Raw genomic sequence first — 23160 nt, forward strand, 5'->3', positions numbered from 1 at the left:
ACCATTAGTATGGTGCTAGTTTTGTGCTTTTCTTAGGTGCCCTTTGTCAGGCTGAAGAAGTTCCCTTCTGTTCCCGGTTTGCTGAGTGTTTTATCATGAGAGGGTGTTGTATTTTGTCACATGCTTATTTTCAGTCTATTGAGATGATGGTATTTTTTTCTTTTATTCTATTAATATTTAAATCTATCAAATTGATTAATATCAATAACATCCTATTACTATATTATTAATATGTAGTATGCTAAATAATGACACCTCAGAGATGTCCAAGTCCTAATCTCTAGAACCGATGAATATATTATTTTACATGGTAAAAGGGAATTTATAGATGTGATTAGGTTAAGGATCCTGAGATGGGGAGATTTTCCAGGATTTTCTGGTTGGAACCAATTTAATCTCAAGGGTTCTTATAGAAGGAGGATAAGAGGATTAGAGTCAGACAGGGTGGCATGATGATGGAAGAGAGACAGATATTTGAAGATACTAGCCAATTTGTGTTGCTTTTTAAGCCATTAAGTTTGTGGTGATTTGTAATAGCAGCAATATGAATTAATACAATTACATTGGCTGATTTTTGTCTGTTGAACCAACCTTCCACTCCTGAGATAAATCCCACTTGGCTATGGTGTAAAATCCTTTTAATATACTGCTGGAATCTGTTTGTTGGTGTTTTGTTGAGGACTATATTCATAAGGGGATATTGATCTATAATTTTTGTTTTCTTGTCCGGTTTTGGTATCAAGGTTATACTGGCCTCCTGGAATGAGTTAGGAAATGTTTCCATCCTTTTCTGTTTTTTGGAAGACTTTGTGAAGGTTTAATGTTAATTTTTAAACATTGGGTAGAACTAACCAGGGGAGCCATCTGGTCCTGGCCTTTTCTTTGTTGGAAGTTTTTTGGTAGCTAGCTTGGTCTCTTTACTTGTTGTAGAGGTATTCAGATTTTCTACTTCTTCTTGAATTAGTTTTGGTAGTTTGTGTCATTCTCAAAATTTGTCCATTTCATCTAGTTTATCTAATGTTTTATCATTCAATTATTCATAATATTGCTTATAATACTTTTTATTTCTGTAAGATTGGTAATACTGTCACCTCTTTCATTCCTGGTTTTAGGAATTTGAGTCCTCCGTTTTTCTTCTTAATCATGGGAGCTAAAAATTCCTCAATTTTGTCCATCTTCTCAAAGAATTTTCAATTTTGTTCATTTTCTCTTGTTTTTCTATTTTTATTTTTACTCTTGTTTTTATTATTCTCTACCTTATGCTTTCTTTTAAGCTTAGTTTGCTCATCATTTCTAGTTTCTTAAGGTTGAAGATTAGATTATTTGACATTTTTCTTCATTTTTGATGTAGACACTTATAGCTTTGAATTTCTCTCTGGGAACTAGCTTAACTGCATCCTGTAAGTTGTGGAATTTTGAGTTATTTTCATTCATTTCAAAGCATGCTCCAATCTCCCTTGTGATTTCTTCTTTAACTCATTGGTTATTTAGGAGTATGTTGTTTAATTTTCACTTATTTGTTGATTCCCCAAATTTCTCTCTGTTACTGATTTCTAATTTCATTTCATTGTGTTAAGAGAACATGCTTTGATTGGAATCCTTTTACATTTATTTAGACTTTTTTAGTGGCCATCCTGGATGATGTTCCATATGTACTTGAGTAGAATGTGTATTCTGTTGTTGGGTAGAAGCTTCTACAGATATTTGTTAGATCTAATTGGTTAATAGTGTTGTTCAACTCTTCTATTTTCTTGCTGATTTTCTGTCTAGTTGGTGTATTCATTCCTGAAAGTGGGATTTTTCAGTCTCCAACTATTAGTGTTAGTTTTTCTAGTTTTCTCTTATATTCTGTTCAGTTTTGCCTCATCTATGTTGAGACTCTGTTAGGTGTGAATATGTGTATAATTGTTAGATATTCTTGATGGATTGAACCTTTTATCATTATACAATTCCTTGCCTCTAGTAACAATTTTTGTTTTATTTTTTTTTTAATTTTTTTTTCAACGTTTATTTATTTTTGGGACAGAGAGACAGAGCATGAACGGGGGAGGGGCAGAGAGAGAGGGAGACACAGAATCAGAAACAGGCTCCAGGCTCTGAGCCATCAGCCCAGAGCCCGATGCCGGGCTCGAACTCACGGACCGCGAGATCGTGACCTGGCTGAAGTCGGACGCTTAACCGACTGCGCCACCCAGGCGCCCCAACAATTTTTGTTTTAAATGGTGTACAAAAATTTGCTTCTATATAACTCTGGTCCCTCTTACCTTCTGTAAGCTCCTACTTTCACAAATCACAGCTGTATACGTTGTGCACCCATTAACAGACTTAAAATTATTGTTTTACACGGTTGCTTTTTAAATCATCTTCCTAAATGTCTCCTTCATCAATCCTCTGGGAGAAGAAAGGAGTTTCAAACAAAAAGATAAAATCATACTGTTATCTTACTCAGTTTAGGCTGGTATAACAAAATACCATAAGTTGAATGTCTTACACACCATTTAATTCTCACAGTTCTGCAGGTTGGGAAGAACAAGATCAAGATGCCAACATGGTTGAGTTTTGGGGGACCCTTTTCTGGTTGCAGACAGCCACCTTCTTGCTCTATCCTTTCATGGTGGGGAAAGAGATCTCATGTCTCTTCCTTTTAAAAGTAAGGGCATTAATACAACATGAGGGCTCCACCCTCAAGACCTAATTTGACCCCAAATTAGGGGTCAAATTACCACCTCCAAATGCCACCTCCAAATGCCATCACATGGGGGATTAGGGCTTTGATATGTGACTTCTGGAAGGACACAAACACTCATTCCATGGTAACTGTCTTTTTATTACCTATGTAGTTACCTTCACCAGTGCTCTTTATTTTTTTTTTTAATTTTTTATTCTTTATTTTTGAGAGAAAGACAGTGAAGCAGAGTGCAAGCAGGGGAGGAACAGAGAGAGAGGGAGACACAGAATCTGAAGCAGGATCCATCCAGGCTCTGAGCTGTCAGCGCCGAGCCCGACACAAGGCTAGAACTCACGAACCGCGAGATCATGACCTGAGCTGAAGTCGGACGCCCAACGTACTGAGCCACCAAGGCACCCCAGAGCTCTTTATTTCTAATGTGGGTTCACATTTCTTTACCACCTGCTTCTTCTGCCTTCTTATTTATTCCTCTTTATTGTCTAATTTATCTCCTTTCCCCACAGTTTCAGGCATCCTTTTATTTCATTCTGTGGGCCTGTAAGAATTCAACTTTCTATCTGCACAACCATTGGCTTCTGTCAGTTTTCAAGGTCATGGTTCCCAAGCGTCTCCTCCCCCTGCCCTCATCCCAAGTACAATGTGAGGGCACCTATCTTCCAAGCCATAGAAACATAATTTACTTGAGGAAAAACTGACTTTTAAAAAATATCATATTTTCTATCTTGTCTCTAGAGGCTACGGTAGTTCTACATTTTCTATTCTACTCTTACCAATTGCTCATAATTAGCAGCCATTAAATAAAGCAGTTGTCCCCTTGAGTAGATATGGGGCTCCAGTAGGGATGTTGTAAAACGCAGGGTAGACTTAGTAATGGATATCTGGTAGGAGCAGACCACCAGGGTTGGCCATTAACACCACATTATTCAGGGCCATTGTTACAGGACTAATTAATTGTGAATTAGAGTTTGAGCCACATATAACTTAATTGTGGCATGGTGTCACCATTAATCATGTTCTGGAATGCTGAGAAAAGACTGAAGTGAGCTAAAAGTCGAAGGTTTAAGGTTTCTTGAAACAAAGCTCATTTAATGGTATTCATGAGTGAATGACGTATTGTGGTAACCAGTCCTTGGTATTAGTCCAATTCCATTGGTGATCCCAGGGGCTAGATAGCTGCCCAGATGCTGAGCTTTCTGGAAAACAGCGATTAGTATTCAGCATGTGTCTGGGGAGAAACCATATACAGCACATCTTGTATTTTCAAAGATCCAAATGGAGACCAAATGAGAAGGAGAGGTTTAAGATTTCCACATAAAATTCAAAAGTTGTATTAGGCTGAAGAGAGGGGCCAGATTTCCTTGCAGTTGGGGACTTCCTCAGGGTCCCATAGGCCTGGAAAGTGACCTAAACATGAGAGTCAACTTTAGAGGGGCAGGAAACAAAGCAAGCTCGGGGTTGGGGAAACCGCTAAGGTGCTTTTTCACGCTATTGGTCCAGTTATTACCATGAACAGCAATAACACTGGCTTCCGTCTCTTTGGATCTATTATGTATCAGGCTCTGTCCTAGGTGTTTTGTGGACACTAAAGTATATAGTTTCGTTTTCAGGACACTCTTTCATGGTAGGTTGTATTATCTTTATTTTAAGATGAGAAAACCATGTACCACATGTACCTGTGGCACTGAGCACACACAAATTCTGGAGTTAAGGTGGTCATGAATCATCTTACTGCTGCCTCTTCACTGTTCCTGTAAATCCATATTGTGGGACTGGTTCTTTCCCTGGCCCTGGATGAAAACTTTGGCCCATGAATTTTCTGGTCTCTCCTAGGTAATAAAAACAGTTCTCTGGTCACATTCTCAAGTCAAGCAAATCTACAAAATATTCTCTCAATTCAGCAGTAAAAATATCTAGTTTCATTTAATAATCTAAATTCTGAACTTAGTTAAAATTGAGATTACTCCTTCTCTCACTTGGGCTGGAAACCTCCTTGGAAGAGGGGTCCATGATAAGCCTCCTGAGTTGTTCTCACTTGGCATTCTTCTTCCATTTGCTTGGGGAGGGTGGAGAGAAAAGGGGAGTACGAAAGTTCCCACTCGTCAGGTACTCATGTGGCTATTGAATATAAGCATTCTTTGGGCCTCGGGGGCACTAAAGGCTGACTTTCCTCCTAGATCACTTTAATAGGTTGCTTGGAGATACCCACTGTCCCATTATCTGCTGGGATCTCCCATCTGTAGGGCTATGTGGAAGACATCTTTCCTTCATCTGTGGCTGACTTGTGGCTCTTTCCTTAGCTCCTGGATATGGGCAGGTTAGAGTTGGGCCCTTGTGGTCCCCTCACCACATAATGTTCTTGGACAGGACCTGAGCCTCCCCCGTGACCACACCCCCACCCCAAACTGGCTTTCTCTTACATAGAGCCCACACACTCTGCACACTCTGGAAACGAAGGCTGATCCTGGTGCATCAACCTCTCTTTCATTTTGCCGTCAAAGCAGCTAGGCAGCCTGCTATGAACTGAATTGTGTCCCTCTACCCCCAGTTATATGTTGAAATCCTAAGCCCCAATGTGACTGTATTTGGAGATGGGGCCTGTAACAAGGTAATTAAGGTTAAATGAGGTCATAAGGGTGGGGCCCTGATCCAGTAGGATTAATATCATTATAAGACAAGATACCAGAGACTTGTTCTCTCTTCCACTCCCTTTCTCTCTCCTTCCCTCTCTCCCTGTCTCCCTCCCGGCTCAGCATCTAGAGGGAAGACCATGTAGGAACTATGGTGCTGTCTGTAAGCCAGGAAGAGGGCTATAGCCAGAAACCAAACCCTGTTGGACTTTGACTTGGGGCTTCCAGCCTCCAGGACTATGAGAAATACATCTCGATTATTTAAGCCACTTGGTCTGAGAGATTTTGTTATGGCAGCCTGCATGGACTGATACATCTCTCTCTCAAGGTTTTTACTTCTCTGGTGTGAGCTGGGCAGCAGTCTACTGTGCCACTCAAGCTTCTGGGTATGTGCTGAATCCTTAAGAGGTCCTCATTTGGCCTCTTTTCCTAGGCCTAAGGGGAGTAGGAGGTACCGTCTCCCTCTCCCCATTGACAGGGCCAGAGTGAGGCTCACAGCAGTATTCCCCAAAGAAATCCTTGAATTATTTACTCATTCATTCATTCATTCATTTATATTTGAAAGAGAGAGAGAGAACATGAACAGGGGAGGGGGCAGAGGGAGAGAGAGAGAAAGACAGAGAGAGAAAATCCCAAACAGGCTTCATTCTCAGCATGGAACTCAATGTGAGGCTCAATCCCATGACCCTGGGATTGTGACCTAAACTGAAATTGAGTCAGGTGCTCAACTAACTGAGCCACCCAGCACCCCAGGCATCATCAGTATTTTTAGATCCATGAAGTAGGTATGTGGTTAAAAGATGTGTAACGGGTTTGACAGTTTTGGCCAGGCACTATCTTAGGCACATGGCATCCAGTCTTGATATAAATCCAAACTTCCACATTAATGCCATTTAATACACAGATGGGAAGAAGATCATCTCTGTATTGAATCCAGGTATCTTTAAGATTTGTGGTCTTTCCACAAAAATACTGCACCTGCCTTCTGAAATGGAAGGGTTTCTGACTATAGGCTCATAAGGGCAGGGCTGTGTCTGTCACATTTACCACTGTGTCCCTTGACTTCTGCATGCTTAGCACAGAGCCTACGCTATCGTGCAGGTGGTAATTGCCACATGGACATCAACCAGTACAGTGCCAGGCACATAACAAGGGGTCAATAAATAATGTTAACATTGTTGAGTGGAACTCTCTAGCACCAGAATGAGGGGTTGGGAATCAGGTAAAAATTCTGGGGTCCTCAGAAGGGTCCAAGGAAGCCTGTTCAGTGAAAGGAGCCTCCATGGGATGCAGCTGTGAAATATTACCCCCTGAACATTTTCCATGGGGCTAGAGCAGGCCCATTACCGTTCGGGTCCAGCTTCTCCTTCTCCCCGCTTTCTCTCAGGCATACATGAGCCATCTCTGCTTCCTCAGGGGCTGTAGTTCCACCTGTCCCCCAAAGGAGACAATGGTCGGAGGACAGAACCACAACGCTGTGAGCTGGCTGCAGCCGGTCTGAAGGAACTGGTATCTCAGCCACCCTGGAGGAGAGGAGGCCCTGCCTGGGCGCAGACCTCAGATAAGGCCTCAGTCCGTGGTTTGGTGGGTCTTTTTGGCCCTTGGTCACAGCAAGGACTGGGGGGCCCGGTTTAGGACAGGGGTCGAGGGTCATTGCTGCTTCCAGTTTCACCGCTACAGTGCTGTGTGACCTTGGCGAACATCATTACTCTCTAAACAACCTGGGGTGGGGTGGGGGAGTCTGCTGGCTAATGTGTTGCATGTGTATGTTGCAAGGTATAATAAAAGAGGCTCTACAAACCATATTTTGTCTTGGAGGGACAAACAGTACAAGCTATTTATTTTAGAAGCATGGCTTAACCAGCTCTTCCAGCTCAGCTCAGAAACTGGCAATCCCGGCATAGTCTCTCAGAAGCAGCAAAGTCTAATTAGGTGTCCTTTTCTGCTTGGAGCCCAGACAGTCTGATCCAAGCAGAAGGCAAAAATGCTGTTGGGCATCAAGGTCCTACCTCTTGTCCTCATTCATTCATCCAGAATCTCTATGGAGCCCTTCATCTGCACCAGGGCCAGGGGGGTGAAACTGGAAACATACTGGTTTTTACCTCCAGCTTCAACTCCTGTCACTTCCACCACACTACATGCACCCTGTGTCCCAGCAACTTTTCATCCATCTCTGTTCCATGGCGCACTCTGTCCCTTCTACCAGGAATGCCCTTTTCTCTCTCCTGGCTGCCAAATCCTAACTCTTCCTTCAAGTACCCTCTCTATGAGGTTTTCCTGGGCTCTGTTAAGCAGAGCAAGTCACTCTGTGTTCTTGTCACTGCGAGAGGCAAAGACAAGAGCACCTCCCTGGCTTCAGCCTTCCTGGTGCTGAACACAGCCGTTCCCAGTCTGTGCTGACGGATGGCCCTGGTTACTCTGAATTACTCAAAGCCAAATAGGACCTCATCTTGAGGGGATTTCACCCATAAATCTGCCTCAGGACCTAGAACCTGTAGCCAGCATTCCTCCAGGCCTCTGTGGGAGCAGTTTTTAGTTCTGAGAAGGTAATGTGCATTGTAGGCTTACCGAAGGCTGGGGTCCAGGGTGGGTAGACCAAAGGTTCGAAAGACCCCAGGAAGCCTGCATGATAGTAAGATAAGAATATATATTTTGGAGTTTGATTTATTAGTGTTTTCTCTTTTCAAGGAGAGTCAGGCTGATTTCCCAACTTAAGAAGGAAGAACAGGCTATGGGTCAGCTGAGAGTGGGTGGGATGAACATGGCAGGGTGGTAAATGGCTGTTGACCATCTGCTTAAACACAACCTATTGACCCATCTACTCCCCTCCCAGGGAACCCACCCAGCCAGGCAAACAGGCCCTAGAGTATCCACATGTGGGTCCTGCCTGAATCCTCCTGATATAATGTATTAACGGAATATTTAAAGTAGAGCAAGACCAGCAGACCAAGAGACAAAAAGAGAGGTTGTTGTTCACAGTTCTCAAAAGGAGGGTGCAGGGCCACATGGGGAAGTGTTAGGGGGTGGATGTAGGCAAAAAGTCTTTACCGTGGTTTCTGCAGGAAGAAATGAGCAAGGCAGGGTAAGCAGAATTAAGATTGCCTAGTTTGAATGATACCAGTGGGCTCTGGAGCATTGGGGCTGTCCCTGGTTGTTCAATACCTGGTCCTTTGGTAATTAGGGCATGGGAGAGTGGCCTGGAGTATGAAAGTGAGAGCCTCACAAAGAATGTGATTGGGTGTGTGGTGTAGTAGTTGGGGATTTGTTGGTTTGCGTGCGGAAAGCACACTCTTGGATAGTCTATCCTGGGATATTCAGATGACCAAGCATCTAGGAATTGGCTAGCCCTGGGAGGAGATCTGTTCAACTACTCAGCTCTATCTTTGTAGTGATAGAGCTGCCATAGACAATACATAAACAGGTGGGTGTGCTTGTTCCAATAAAACTTTAACAATAGGTGGTGGGAAGGAATTGGCTGATAGGCCATAGTTTGCAGATTCCTGGCTTAGAGACTTTGCTGTCCATAGGCAAGCATGGGCAGGAGGAGAATGGAGGGAGATGGAGGGACAGGGCTGGAGGGGCAGCATGTTGCCTTGAGAGTGAGCCAGGGATGAGCTTTGAGCAGCGAAGCAGTAAAGAGAGTACCAATTAGACCTCAAAGGGTCATTTTGATATTAGTATGGTGGCCAGAGGTGGCAAAGCTAGTGGGGAGGCAACTGGAATGGGCCTGAACCAGAACAGTGTCCACTGGGGGGGGGGGGGGGTGGGGAAGAAGGACAGACTGAAAGGAATTTAAGACAGAAAATGACAGGACTTGGGGATATTCTGTCTATGGGCTGGTTCTCAGGTTTCTGGCTTTTGCAAGAAGGGGTGGATGGTGGGGTCACTCATTGTGATGAGTAGGCTTGGAGAGGGACCATGAATGTGAGAATTGACTCCTGCCCATCGTAGGAGACTCTGGAGAAGGGCAAAGATGAGCTTCCCACTGTATGTTCCATGGGACACTTCTAAGCAGAAGTAGGTATCAGGGCTCTCAGCCCTTGAAGATATTATTCAATTTCCTTCTCACATCTGCCATCAGTTGGCTGTTATTCCACAGGGGTTACCTGGCTTTTCTCTTTGGCCGCTTCCAAGATTTGCTCTTCATCCATGATTTCTGCAGTTTCACTACTATGTGTGAGGTACAGATCGATTTCTATTTATTTTGTTCACTATTTGCAGTGCCTTTTGATATAAAAACTCATGTCTTTCTTCAATTCTTGGCCATCCTGAGTATCTCTTCAAAGATGGCTCCTCTGCCATTTCTTCCATTCTCATCTTGGGAGCGCCTATCCGACAAAAGTTGATACCTCTCAAACTGTTTTCACTCTTTCTTAATGACATGTTCATTAAAAAAACAAAACAAAACAAAAAACCCAGAAAAACTTCATTTCTCAATGTAGTCTTCTATGTGAAATTCTTCAATCCTACCTTCCAACCATGAATATTCTGATTCCTTCTTCTCTAGAGTTTATCCAGTGTTTTTCACTTTTTCATTCTGCTTGTCATTTATGAGTTTTCTTGTTGGCTCTTTTTCCTATCCTCTTGATTTTGTTTCATGACTTCCAGTTCCTTTAAAAATGTATGTTATTCCTTGATTTCTCTCTTTTGGCATCCTAAAATAGCCATGTAGGAGTCTAGCTCACATCTGCAACTGGCTGTGTGCAGAGAGATATGTCCATCTGCCATGGCCAGGCAGTGTGGTCTAGACAGATAAAACCCCACAGGACTATCCAGTGTGGTTTGACCTGTCAACAACTTGAAAAGCACAGGTAATGTCATTGTGAAGTGACATTTGTCATGAGTGCAATATTGGAGGTGCAGAATTTATTTGATGGGGCTTACAAGGGAGGCACTCAAACTTTGAGAACTTGGCTTCACTGAATTACAGCCATCCGAAAGACAGCAATCTGATTTCTTCTTGGGCAGAGGTTTGTTTATCCTAAATGCTGAGCCAACAGCCCTATTAGTTTTGAACTGACTTAAATATTTTTCCACATTTGGGCAGAGCCACTATTTGCCAACAGAAGGGTACAACATATTGTTATGATTCTCCAAGGACAGGGGACTGTGTATCCTTTCTTCCACCCTACAGCTATCACACTGCTCCATAAAAGTTTATTGACTTACACTGTAAAATGGTCATTTAGCATAGAAGTCATGATATAAATAAATTTTATATTTCATGATCTGTACATTGAGATGGGTGTTGTTTCTGCCTTGGAAGCCTCTGTCCTGAGTGATGTGGCCACTGCTCCAGAGGACACAGGGATCCTGCTGAAATTGCTCTAGGGCCATTTCCTAAGCCACAACAGACTGTCTCAAGTTAACCAACTGTGTGGCCACACTTCACATGTAAGCATTGTATTTATGCACGTATGTCTACTAGGTGCTTACAGAATAGAAATGAAGTCTAATATAATATATGTGGATATATCATATAATTATTTTATAAAAAACAACATTGGAAAAAATCATGAACACATCAAACCAATATTGTTGAACATTTGCAATACTCTCTCTTCCCTGTACTGTATTCCAATTTAATAAAACAGCATTGGGCTTCCACTGAAGTTTCAAAATTTTTCCATATTTGATAGGTCAACAATTACAATAGTATGTTGACCTTGCAATATACTGTCTTAATAACGTGTTAATACATAGCAATCCTTGGATGGAACTTCCAGAATTCCTATTTTATAGACATCCACTGGCATATTAAAACTAACCTCAGTGGCCAGAAAGCCAGTTGCTGATGTGTATCATTAGCTGAAGGATTGTTGCACGTGCGATTGGCACACATAGAATTAAGCTTGAAGTGAGCACCCAGAGACCTCTGAAACTTCTAAAGAACAGCTAGTTTGCAAGGATCCTGGGTGAGTGGTTTGAGAGTGCATTTGTTAAGGGTACTTGGCAATCTAAAGACTCAGTGGAAACTCAGTCCCTGGAGGAGCTCGCTGTCCCTAGTGGGCCTTCAGTGAACCTTTCTACATCAACAATGGGGTCAAAGTCAGAAGTGGACAATCATCTGAAACTTGGGAATGGGAAAATGTAGAAAGTGAAAAGGAAAAGAGGAATGATGGGTAGAGGAAGGGAGAGAGGGAATAAATAAATAAAACCGAAGGAGAACATAAGCTAAAGAGAAGAGAACATTCTGAATGGAGAGAGAGACTTTGGAAGGAGCAGGGAGGAGCCTGTTGGAGACTGCAGGGATACTCCTTTTTCCTGAGCTTCATTTAGGCCAACCTATGTGTCTGTGCACATAATTTCTACGTGTTGGATTTTATGGAAGTGTTAGTCACTGGGTGGGTACCCGGACAGCCCTGGTAGTGTCCTGATCCACATCCTCATCACTCTGATGGAAAGGAGTTTTGTTTCGGCTTGACTAGGGTCTGTCTACCAAGGGACCCTTTGATTTACTGGGCCATTTACATTTTTCCTACAGAAGGATTGAGTCCCCCAGACCTGAATACATAGTCTTTTCCAAGGGAAACCCTAGCATTCTCCTAAGAAATTCCAGGAGGAGGGCCACCTGGGTGGTTCAGTCGGTTACGTGTCAGACTTTGGCTCAGGTCATGATCTCACAGTTCGTGGGTTCGAGCCCTGCATTGGGCTCTGTGCTGTCAGCATGGAGCCTGCTTTGGATCCCCTGTCCCTCTTTCTCTGCTCCTCCCCTGCTCGTGTTCTCTCTCTCTCTCAAAAATAAATAAACATTAAAAAGAAAAAGAAATTCCAGGAGGAAAACCTAATTTCTTGGTCATTTTTGAGAGTTATCCCCTGGAATGCTGAAGCTGCTCGGGTTCAAAAAGGGGTTGTTTTTCTGAGAAGGGCTTCAAAACCAAGGGGATGACAATGTCATAGTGCATGGGGGAGTAACAAGTGTCCCTGGTCAAGGAAACCCCACAGTGAGCACCCACGTTGCACTGGATCTTGCCAGGCATGGGGACCTGTCCTGACAACTCTATGAGCCTGATGGTTAAACTTTTATTCCGGAAACACCAGATGATGGCGCCACGTCAAGCTTTACAAAGATCCTCACCAAACCTCAGACTCTCTGCCTCCTGAATCTGTCACTCTCCTGTTCCAAAGATAAAATGAAAAGGAGAGGAAACAGCTTCGAGATCACCACGGCAACCATCTGGAAACACCTGTCTCTGTTGGCAAAGGGTGGCTGACAAGGGGGAGAATTTGAAAAACTGCAAACATCTTGTTTTCATTGACTTACAGCTAGTTGTCCAAATATTTGTATCATTTGAGGTATATGCAAGAAAAAAAAAGTCATTGAATTCAGAGTGCACTTCTATTATCCAGTACAAACACCTTGTGGTACAATCTGAACTTTTCTGAAAATAATCTAAACAATATACATTGTGACTAGCAAAGGGGAAACATGTTCGCTTAGTGTCTGCATGTGTTGGGCATTAGGGATCTGATGTTACATGAGGGGCATGGGTGTTTTGCCCTCGTGGCACTTACTTTCTAGGTGGGAAGACAGACTATATGGTAGTGCAACAGGTCAAGGGAGTCATGATAGGTTATGGCAAGGAATGAGGAAATATGATGAGGAATATGATAAGGAAATAAAGATGGCTGCCGTGACTGGGAAGTCACTTCAGATGGCGTTCAAGGAAAGTCTGAGGAATAAATAACATTTCAGCAGAGGCATGAAGGATGTAGATAATCAGCCACGGGAAGGTCTGGGCTGGTTGGGGCAACACAAGCAATAGGACCTGCAAAGGCCCAAAGCAGGGAAGAGGGTGGGGGATGATAAGACAGAAAGGAGGCTGTGTGGCTGATGTATATGTGAGAATGACCACGTGGGAGGGAGGACAGCAGGGGCAGGATCACACAGGGCTGTGAGATGAGAAAACTCCAGAGGTGAGAAGCTATTGAAGGGTGTTAAGTGGGGAGGATGCCAGGGTTTATGTTTGGGAGATATTGCTCTGACTGGGGTGTGGAGAATATATTGGAAGGAGCCGAAAGGAGGGAGGGGGATGGTCAGGAGGCAGGGTCCTGGTGGGGGTCTGTGACGTGGTGCACAGTGGTGGCAGAGTCAGAGGGAAAGGAAGACAGATTAGAAACATAATTTGGAGGCAGAACCAATGGTATTTATGGCTGCACTGGACTGGGGATAAAAAGGGAAACTGAGGAAACAAGGATGACTTTGAAGTTTTTTTTTCTTTTTTGCCTTTTCTTTTTCTTATCTATCATCTATCTATCTATCATCTATCTACCATCTACCTATCAATCTATCATCTATCATCTATGTATTTATGCATGTATGTATGTATGTATATATCTACTCATCCATCTATCTAAATATGAGTTACTTAACATACAGTGTAGTCTGGGTTTTAGGAGTAGAATTTAGTGATTCATCACTTACATATAACACCCAGTGCTCATCCCAACAAGTGCCCTCCTAATGTTCACTGCCCATTTATCCCACCCCCCAACCACCTCATTAGTGGATAGTGGTGCCATTGAGACGAAGAAACCTCTGGAAGGAGTTTATAAGAGGGAGGAAATTGAGAATTTAATTTCGTAAGATCTAAGCTTGAGGCATGCAGTGGGAGTTGTGCTGTGCTACACAAATCTCCCTCCAGAATCGAGGCCCTCATTCTCCCAGCTCCCTCAGTCTTGGCTGACTCACAGCAGAGTACGTCCCCAGGCCTTGCCCTTGGCAGAAGGGAGATAACTCTTTATGTTTTTTTAAATTTACTTTTTAGAGAGATAGAGCACAAGAGGGGCAGAGAGAGAGAGAGAGAGAGGGAGAGAGGATCTTAAGCAGGGTCCACACTCAGCATGAAGCCTGATGCGGGGCTCAATCTCAGGATCCTGAGATCATGACTTGAGCCGAAATCAAGAGTCAGATGCTTAACCGATTGAGCAACGCAGGCATCCCAGAAGGGAGCTAACTCTTAAGACTACACCTTCCCCAGGGCAGCTGGCAGCGAAATACACAGGCCCGCCCCCTTGCATTAGTGTGGGACAACTTTGAAGGGCCATTCCAGCTTCAAAACTCCCTATGGCACCAGCTGAGCTCCTGTTGTGACTGTCAGGGTTCCCTATCTCTCTGTGCCCAACCAACCTTGATGCGCTCGCACTTTGTTGTGTTCCTGAGGGCACCTCCCCGTGAACCTCCCTCCACAGATCTCCACCACAGAGACTGGTTCCCAAACATGCAAACTAAGGCAGTTGGTGCCAGGAGCGATCCTAAGGAAGCAGGCCCTAAAATAGGATTTTGGAGTTGCATCTCCTGCCAGCTAGATCAAGGGACCTCATGCCCCTGACATCAGTACGAGTGGCATAATGTCTCAGTCATTTGAAAGACACAGGGAAACAGAAATGATAAAGTGAAGAAATTGAATGGCTATTGCTGAGTGTCCCTGATGCATTGGCAAAAAGCAGTAAGAGTGCTGAGGATGATTAATTTAATCCTTAGTCAATTACATGCTGCACACGGGATCCAAGTTGACAATGCTGCTGGGGACCCAGAGTGTTATCATGGTCCTATTCTAGAGTGAAGGGGGATGAGGTTCAGATAATGAATGGAGTCCTGGTCCAGGTTTGATTCATAGTGGGCCCAGGGGTTCCTTAAGACCACCCAGTGATCATTTCCCCTGTCCCTGAATGGGCACTTGGGGTAGATGAACTTAGTCCTCGTCCTGTGGAATAAGGCACCATTATAGCGGGGAAGGCCACGTGGAAGCCTGTGATCCTGCCTCCCTCTCTCCAGGCAAGAAAGTGAGTCAATAGCAATATTGCAAAATAGCAATATTGCAATGGTGTATTTCAGCATCATGCTTAAAGACCGAAAGAATGCAGGGGGAGGTTATTCCACCATGTCCCCATAAAAGTCATCAGTCTGGCACCTGTGAAATTTAGATTTGGTCCTGTCACATGACAGTCTTAACCAAGAATTAGTCACCAATGAGTATGCTGTGCCAGATGCGGTATCCTTTCCAGAGCAGATTAACAAGCTTCAAGATACAAGGTATACAACTTTTAAGCTAGGAAATGCATCCTTTTCCAGTTCTATCAGAAAGGAAGGCCAGAGTAGGTCATGTTCGTGTGTGACAGACAACAGTAGCCATCATGTACTGTCTTCTCCAGGGCTACCTTAACACTCTGTTATAACATAGCCCCGGAGGGCCTGGACTATACAGGCCCTTCACAGAATCCACAGTGATCCACTGTATCCACGATGTCATGTTAATCAGAGCAGAGACATGTAAATTGGAGGCCTTCATAAAGACACTTGTGCTCTAGCAGGTGGGAGATTAGCACTGTGAATATTCAAGGACACACCGGATCAGTGAAGTTTTTAGGAGTCCAGAGGTCTGGAGCATGTTAGCATGTCCTCAGCAGAGGGAAGGGCCCTTGACTGCATTTGCTTCCCCTACCATTAGGAATGAATCGCAGCAAATGGCAAGCATCTTTGGCTTCTGGAGGCAATTCTGGGAGAATCACTCCCAGGCAGTAGGGCTGGGTCTAATGGAACAGGCCACTTGTGCCATGCTGGACTTAAGAATTGCTACAGACAGTAGTTTCTATGGGCCTCCCCTTCCCCTCCTTTTTAAACAGAGAGTATCTACATCGGCTCTCCTGTGCCCATCCCACTCTTTTCTCTTGGGTGTTGGAGGTTGGGAGGAGATAACGTCCCTTCTGAGTTTCATGGTCTTTACATTGAGAGAAATAGTGCTCAAGAAGCTGCCTACCTGTACCTGCACCTGACTTAGATGGTGAAATCCAGGGCCTTGAGCCTGAACATGACGTTGAAATGGGATGGAACACTGGGGGGAAGGTGAGCATATTCTGCATGTGGGAGTATATAGCTCTTCCCCCAAATGGCTGCACAAATTCTCATCTCAGTTGCTCTTCCAGGGTCTTGCCGTTGCCCCCAGCAAGACATAGAATCTTTGAACTTAGGTGAGCCTTTGTGACTTCCTCAACTATTAGAGGATGGTGGACGTGATGCTGTTAAATTTTGAGTAGTTACATGAGGTCAGGAGAGTCATGGTCTCTCTTGGAGTGTTTGCCACTGAAACCCTGCCATTGTGCCTCAGGGCTGCCAAGCAGCCCCTTGGAGAGGTCACTTGTAGGTGTTCTGGCTAACAGTCCTGGCTGAGGTTCTTAGAGCCAGCATTGGTTGTCAGATAGGCAAGCATGGGAGCCTTCTGATAACCCCAGCCTCTCCTCCTTTGAACCACCCCAGCTAAAGCCACATGGAGGGAGCCAGAGGTAAGCTATCCCCACCAAGTCTCAGATTTGGCACACCTCTGAAAGGCCATCCCAGTATCAGAGCTTCCTGTGGGCTTGCCTGTGCACATGGAGAGGTCGTGTATATATATGGAGGTCAAGGGAGAGGTCAGGGCCAAAGATGTTCATTTGGGAGATACCAGAATGTGCATGGTTGTCAAAGTCTCAGGTCTGGGTGACATAGCCTAGGGATAAAGTATATAGAGAGATGGGGGTTAGGGCTGAGCCCTGGGGCATTCCATCACATAGAGTTGGCAGGAAAGGAGATCTAGGAAGGAGTTGGAGGAGGAGAAAAGTCAGGACACAGTGGGTCCATAGACAGGGAGAAGAGGATGACCCAAAGGAGAGGGCTGCTGAGGACAGGTGTGAAAACGTCTGTGCAATGGGATACCTGAAGGTCAGGTGACCTGAGAATAGTGTTAATGCAGCACAGGGGGCAGTGCCAGTGGTCTGGAGAGTTCATGGAAATTCCAACCCTAACCCTTCTAGCCCGTGTCCAGAGGTCAATCAACGAACCCACAAAGGAGGTCCTGACCTTTCCCTCCTTGGAGTTCCTGCAGCTCTAGCTCATTCTCTGTTGTTCTGAACTCCAGGCTTGTCAGCTCAATGGGGCTGTGGGCTTCTGAGCTGGTCTTTTGTTGTTTTGTGTTCTCATCAGTTCCAGGGAGTGCTTGGTTCCTACTAGAAACCCACTCAACACTTGCTGATTGAGCGCTTGTCAATTTCACCCAAGAAATTGAAATGGCTGAGGACCACCCCAGAGTCTAAGCGGCTTATGGAGAAATCACAAACCATCAGGGCTGTTAGAAGTTCTAGAGAGATCAGAACTCAGAGAAAGGAGGAGAAGATACTAACAGGTGCCTGAGGTAGATGGCTGATCATTAATGAGAATTAAGACAAGCAACAGCTTTTCTGGCAACTGGGGGGCCGTGGACAGTTTGTCATCTGTTAAACAAACAGTCTTTATTTCACGAGATTTCTGGGGGCTGCTCCAATGTTAAAAGGGAGTGCTGTCTGTCGAATGGAGTTCCAAGTTCTTGGCTGGGGAGCTCTTTCTCCTTGATGCCAGGAGGAGATGAGACGCTGTGTAAATTTTGAGTAGTTACATGAGGTCATGTAACTACTCCCATGAGAAGGAGAGGTGACATCCCTGCTCCCGGTCAGGCCAAGACAGGGTCCCAATAACTGCAGCAATCTCAGTTATGGTGGTGTAGTACCCTTGCTGTGTCCTCAGTCTGGGACGATGGTGGGGCCAGAACCCCTGCTCACACCTGCACGAAGAGGGGAGCTGTATGGACCATCAGCAGGGTTGGGGACGGGGGTGCTAAAGACAGACAAGCACGGTTGCAGGGAGCAGGTGCCTATTCTGACACGACCAGGGCTGGAGCTCTGAGGGGTCCCCTGCAGCAGGGGTCACTGCACCCCCATGGTGCATGGGCGTCTCCGTGAGCGAGGTGGCTGCTGTTCTGCATCAGACACAGACTGACAGCACAGCTGCCAGACCCTCACGTCCCCACCCGCGGTTTTGCAACCACACAGGGGTGAGGCCTGGGACGGAATGATTTGTTAGTGCTCACGCAGGGAGACACAGCCACCCGCCAGAACTGCATTTACCAGCGACCTCTGACCCTGTCCACAGCTGTGGTCGGGACGCTGTTCCAGGCAAGCTATGTGACCACTCGCAGAAGGACAGGCCTCCCTCTGTCAGCCCCGGAGGACTGGTTTTTGTCTCGTACTCCACAGACAGCTTAAAATTGTTATGGAAAAACATTTTATTAACATGTTCAACTCACTTCCAATGAAATGATTAATTTTTCATTTACAGTGGTGTCCAATGTTTGTCTTCTGTTCTTTTTTTTTCTTTCAAAACCAGCACCAAAAAGTAAAACAAAAATACCATGGGTACAGTACGTAATGTAAGTTAACTAATGGAAAATATATACATTTGACTCTGAAATGGAGAAAAGAGAACAAAGCAATGAGATTATTGCTGCTGAGGATCTTTCCCTGTGTTCTGATAATGTCAAGCCATGGTCAAGTGAGAGGGCTTCATTTGCACCCACAAAAGTAGCACCATAAGGTCGTAAGACTCTGTCGTTAGTAACGCGTTTGTGCAATCAAAAAGGTACAGTACTTGAGTGACAGTACAGGGTATTGTAAATAAAGAAACGTCACTGTTGTGATCACAGGGTTTCAATGTCTTCTGTACAAAGTGGAACAAGAGTGCCATCATGGCTTCGCCGAAATCAATCATTGCTTGTGCCATGAACAGAAGGCGGGCTGGTGAATTTCAGAGCAACAAGTGCCAGCATGAGCTAAAGGAGGTCAGAGAGACATGGACTCTGGGGGAACCAGTGGGTGTTCGATAATAACCAAATCAATTATTTGCATTTTGAGAGGGTGGGGCCCTTGCCAGATGCATCCAGTTGATATAGTCAAGGTAGCCAGTCGGGGGGAATATTCAGAGGCATCGGAGAAAGTGCTAGCCTAGGGGCACATACATGCCCATCTTGGGCGGGCCCCGTGGGTTCCTTAGCTGGCCGCCCTGGCTCAGCTACTCAGCCCCCGAGGCTGCTATCTTTCTGACACTACATGGTGAAGCACAGCCCATTTTGGAACCCTAGCTCCCCAAGAATTTGAGAGTTTTGCAGAAATGGGGCTTGGGGGAGTCTGTCAGTGGCCAAGCCCGAGCTGGGGAGGACAGCGTTTTGCATAGGCTGTGCTGCAACACTGACGGGGTTTACACTGCAGGGTGGATTGTGCTATCCTGGCACTCTCTCAATCAGAGCACCCACGCAAGCTTCTCAAATACTTCTCGTTGATTCAAGAGGAACCGCACAAATCTCTTGTCATCCCTACCACGTCTCTATCTCTGGAATATTAGAAATCATAAATTGAAACAGCCTGTAAGACGGGGTTGAGAAGGCAGGAGATTTTCTTTTTGTTTTCTTTCTGATTTAAGCTAATGGACCCTAAAGTTGTGACATCATCAAAAACCAAAGCAGATACATAAACACAGCACCAATAAATCAGGAAGAACTTGGAGATGATCCCTGGGACATTGGCATAAGTGAGATTCCCCCATCTGCAATAAGGGAGAAGGTGGGTTTGTCATGGTAAAGTCCTTGAACATAAGCACCCATCAAACACCCACCAAGCTGGTGAGCAAAACAGGTCTCCTGGCATCTAGGGTCTTTCTCTCCCAGCTCCCAAAGCAGGCAGGGTCCTACCATCTTCTGTGTTCTTGTCATTTCCTCAGACTTCTAGACAGGGCACAGCTCTGTTTTGATAGGTTGCGGGAGGGAAAGACCTTCTTCGTGCTTTTCTGAGGGTCATCCTTATCTTACTAAGAGGATGAGTCAATACCGACAGCATGACAATAATGGGTCCCCCAAGGTCTGGGCTGTGGGAAGGCTCGGTGCTTGTGCAGTGATCCGGGCCCCCCAGGCCGAGGGGCTTCTGGAGGAAACCAGTCCCATGCCAGGGCGAAGGAGGCAGAGCTTCTAAAAAGAATCAACTTCAGATAGATGGCCAAGGTCAATGGGAAGCCACGTCTAAGGTGCAAAGCTTTATGAAGTACTGACAAGAGTGGAGGCCCCCAGAATGTGGAGGGGCCACACACCCCTGACAAAGCTGTCCTGAGCTCACCTTTATGCCAGGGAACAGTCCCATCACCCACACGAACAGATGTCCCATTTCATAGCACCTCGAAGACTTTTCTGTTTCCCTATGTGGTAGACAGTAGAGTATACAAATTAGATGCCTGCCCAAACCCAAACACTTCCAGAATATTCTCCCCAACACAGGTTTTTACGCAAAACTATGCGGCCCTGGTGTCTTTGGCTGATACAGATTCAGACTGTCAGGGACAAGACTTCCAAGAGAAGGCCTAGGATAGAGAACACGTTTTCAGAGATGAGCTGAGAGGCTAAGTGCTGACCCTGGCCCTCTCGGGGGGAGCCATTGGCAGAGGCTCACTGACATCTGTCCTTCCTTCCGGGGTGTCGCCGGCTTTCAGAATAAAGCCTGTTTGAACGTGGAATGTCTCACTGGGGGGATAGTCCCCCTGCCCCCGGCACATCAAGCACCGGGAATTCAAACGTCAAAAGAAAGCTGGACAGAAGCGCTCAGTGACGTCTCTTTCTTTTGACAATTGTCTGTCAGAGGTGTTCCCTTTGAGGTACACAGAACCTTAAAAATTACAATAATTTTGTGACTCATGCCTATTTTTTTCCTTACTGGAGAAAGCCATCCAGTGGCCATTAACAATATATTAAGTACAAAAGCACTAACAGCAAACGTCAAGTCCACGCTGAAGTTCTATGCAATTGGATTCTCGGGACAGCCTGGTGGGGGGAGCGGCGCTGTGCTCTGGGGGAGGGGGGGTCCTGGCCGCAGGACTGGTGCACTCTTGGGTGGGGAGGCTTTCAACTAGCCATGTCATCAGGATTCAGGCCTCGCGCTGGCGCGTCGAGGGTCCCTTGGGCCACGTGTCATGAGCTTGGTGGCGGTGGCAGCGGCTGGCGCATCTTGTTCGCATAGAAGTCCCTGCACGTCTGGCAGCAGCGCTGGTACCACCGCATGTCCTGACAGAGGTTCTTTTCTCGGATGACCCGGCAGTACACTGTCCACTGGTCCCGCGTACATTTGTAGGTCAGAGCGGCTACAGGGACGGTGGAAACAGAAAGCCCAGGGGTTACGGATGGCCCAGGGACATCAGGATGCCTGCACAGGGGTGGCCTGTGGTCTGACACACTCCGGAGCTGCCCTCACCGACAAGCACACTGGAGCCTTGCACGAACGGAGGGAATGCACCCCCTGCCGGGGCCACAGGATGCCGCTGTTTTCGACAGGGGACACGCTCCTGTGTCTAACCCGACCCCTTGGCAGAGCATGGGTCTGCCTGCGGCTTCCTCAGGGCCAGGGCACTGTGCACCCTGCTTCTCACCTAAGTGGCACTTGCTGTTATTTTTTTGGAGAAGGACACCATCGTTGCTGGCATTCATAAAACAGAACGGCACGGGGCGGTGGACATCAAAAGGCCACCAAAGCATAATAAGCTCGTAGCCTAAGCAAGTGGCCCAAATCTCCTTCAGGGTCATCCTGCAGAGAGAATGTCCTGCCTGAGGGAGGTCTCTGGAGCATACCAAGGGGGTGTGTGCATGCAAAAGCCCGGGGTGCCCCTCTGCAAGTTCAAAGACCCTCCAGTGAAGCAACTTAGAAACCCTCTTCATTCTGGCTGTGTTCCAGCGTTAGGGAAAGGGGCTCTGGGTAGGAAAATATTCCTCAGGGATTTCTATTTGGAAAAGCGGACACCGTCAAAAGGAATCACCAGATTAGTGTTAAATGCTCCTCTTCTCCCTCCTGTGCCACTGAATTAAATACTCCACCCTATCAACACCTCTGTTTTCTTCTCAAGCGTTAGCTTGGGGAGCATCCCATGCGAACGTCACCGAGGCTTCATGAATGTCGCCCAGCTCCTTCACTTCTGGAAGAACGCACCTCCCTTTGCCCTCCTCGTGCACAGGAGCCCAAAAACATTAACTGAAGACCACCCTCCCGTGTTCCTCATTGTTGGCAGAGGGACTAAGCGGGACGCTTGAGCCGTTGTTGTGTTTGAGGTTGCCGCTAGCAGACGTCTTTTTCATGACAAGGAACGAAATTCCACCTCTGAAACCTCTAACCTTCTACAGAGCTGACAAAAGACCTCTTCAGGGCTCAGCTAGGGCCCAAAGGGGGCTTTCTGGCTTGCAGAACTCCCACCTCCCCACCCCAGAAACCGGGGGCCACTCACCGAGGCGAGGGGAGGTGATGGTGTTCACGTTGATCTTGTCATTGCAGACCTCCTGGTGGCACTGTCTGTAGGCTGCTGGCTTCGAGAGGGCGGGGCACTCGTTGCCATGGCGGCCGGTGACCTTGTGCATGCACTGTACTACGCGGGACTGGAGGCCCTTCCCACAGGTTGAGGAGCACTGCCAGACACAGGGACAGCCTGAGCTGGGGGCCTAACCTACGCCCAGGAGTCCTTGACAATGGCTTTGCAATGCAGCTGCCCCTCTGTGTCATTCCCAGGGGCTTGAAATAATGCGGGACAAGGGGCTTCACTGCATCCCAGGTGTCTGACAGAAACCTGCTTCAAGATGTTACGGACTGAATGTTTTTTGTCTCCCCAAATCCCTAACTCCCAATGGGATCGTATTTGAAGGTGGGGCTTTTGGGAGGTAGTTAGGTTTAGATGAGGGTATGAGGGCAGAGCCTCCACAATGAGAACTGTGTCTTTATAAAGAGGAAGAGAGACCAGAGTCTGTCTTTCCACCATGTGAGGACACGGCCAGGACACGGGCCCTCACCAAGAAACAAATCTGCTAGCACCTTGACCTTAGACTTCTCAGCCTCCAGAATCATAAGAACTAAATGTCTGTGGTTTAAGACCCCTAGTCTATGGAGTTTCACCCCAGCAGCCCGAGCTAAGATGGGAGACAGTTGCTAAAACATTAATGTATGAGGCCTGCATTTCACTTCCCACCCTCTCTACCCCCATTC

At 46.1% G+C, this 23160-nt stretch overlaps 1 protein-coding gene across 5 annotated transcripts in view; it reads right to left on the bottom strand.

Moving 5' to 3' along the window:
- Positions 1-18365: 18365 nt before the first annotated feature.
- The window catches only part of ADAMTS17 (ADAM metallopeptidase with thrombospondin type 1 motif 17), a 343518-nt gene continuing 338723 nt past the window's right edge, over positions 18366-23160 (bottom strand). For 4 of the 5 annotated variants that reach the window (XM_027067938.2, XM_027067937.2, XM_027067940.2 and 1 more), the window contains 2 exons: positions 22412-22589; positions 18366-21280 (listed from right to left, as the gene is read on the bottom strand). In XM_027067938.2, the coding sequence (XP_026923739.1) occupies positions 21111-21280; positions 22412-22589 (348 nt within the window). In that variant the 3' untranslated portion in view covers positions 18366-21110. Of the gene's footprint in view, positions 21281-22411; positions 22590-23160 lie in introns of those variants that run through there. The other variant, XR_008299007.1, reaches the window with a different exon arrangement.

This window comes from Acinonyx jubatus, chromosome B3, assembly GCF_027475565.1.
Source record: "Acinonyx jubatus isolate Ajub_Pintada_27869175 chromosome B3, VMU_Ajub_asm_v1.0, whole genome shotgun sequence".
Classification (NCBI taxonomy): domain Eukaryota; kingdom Metazoa; phylum Chordata; class Mammalia; order Carnivora; family Felidae; genus Acinonyx; species Acinonyx jubatus.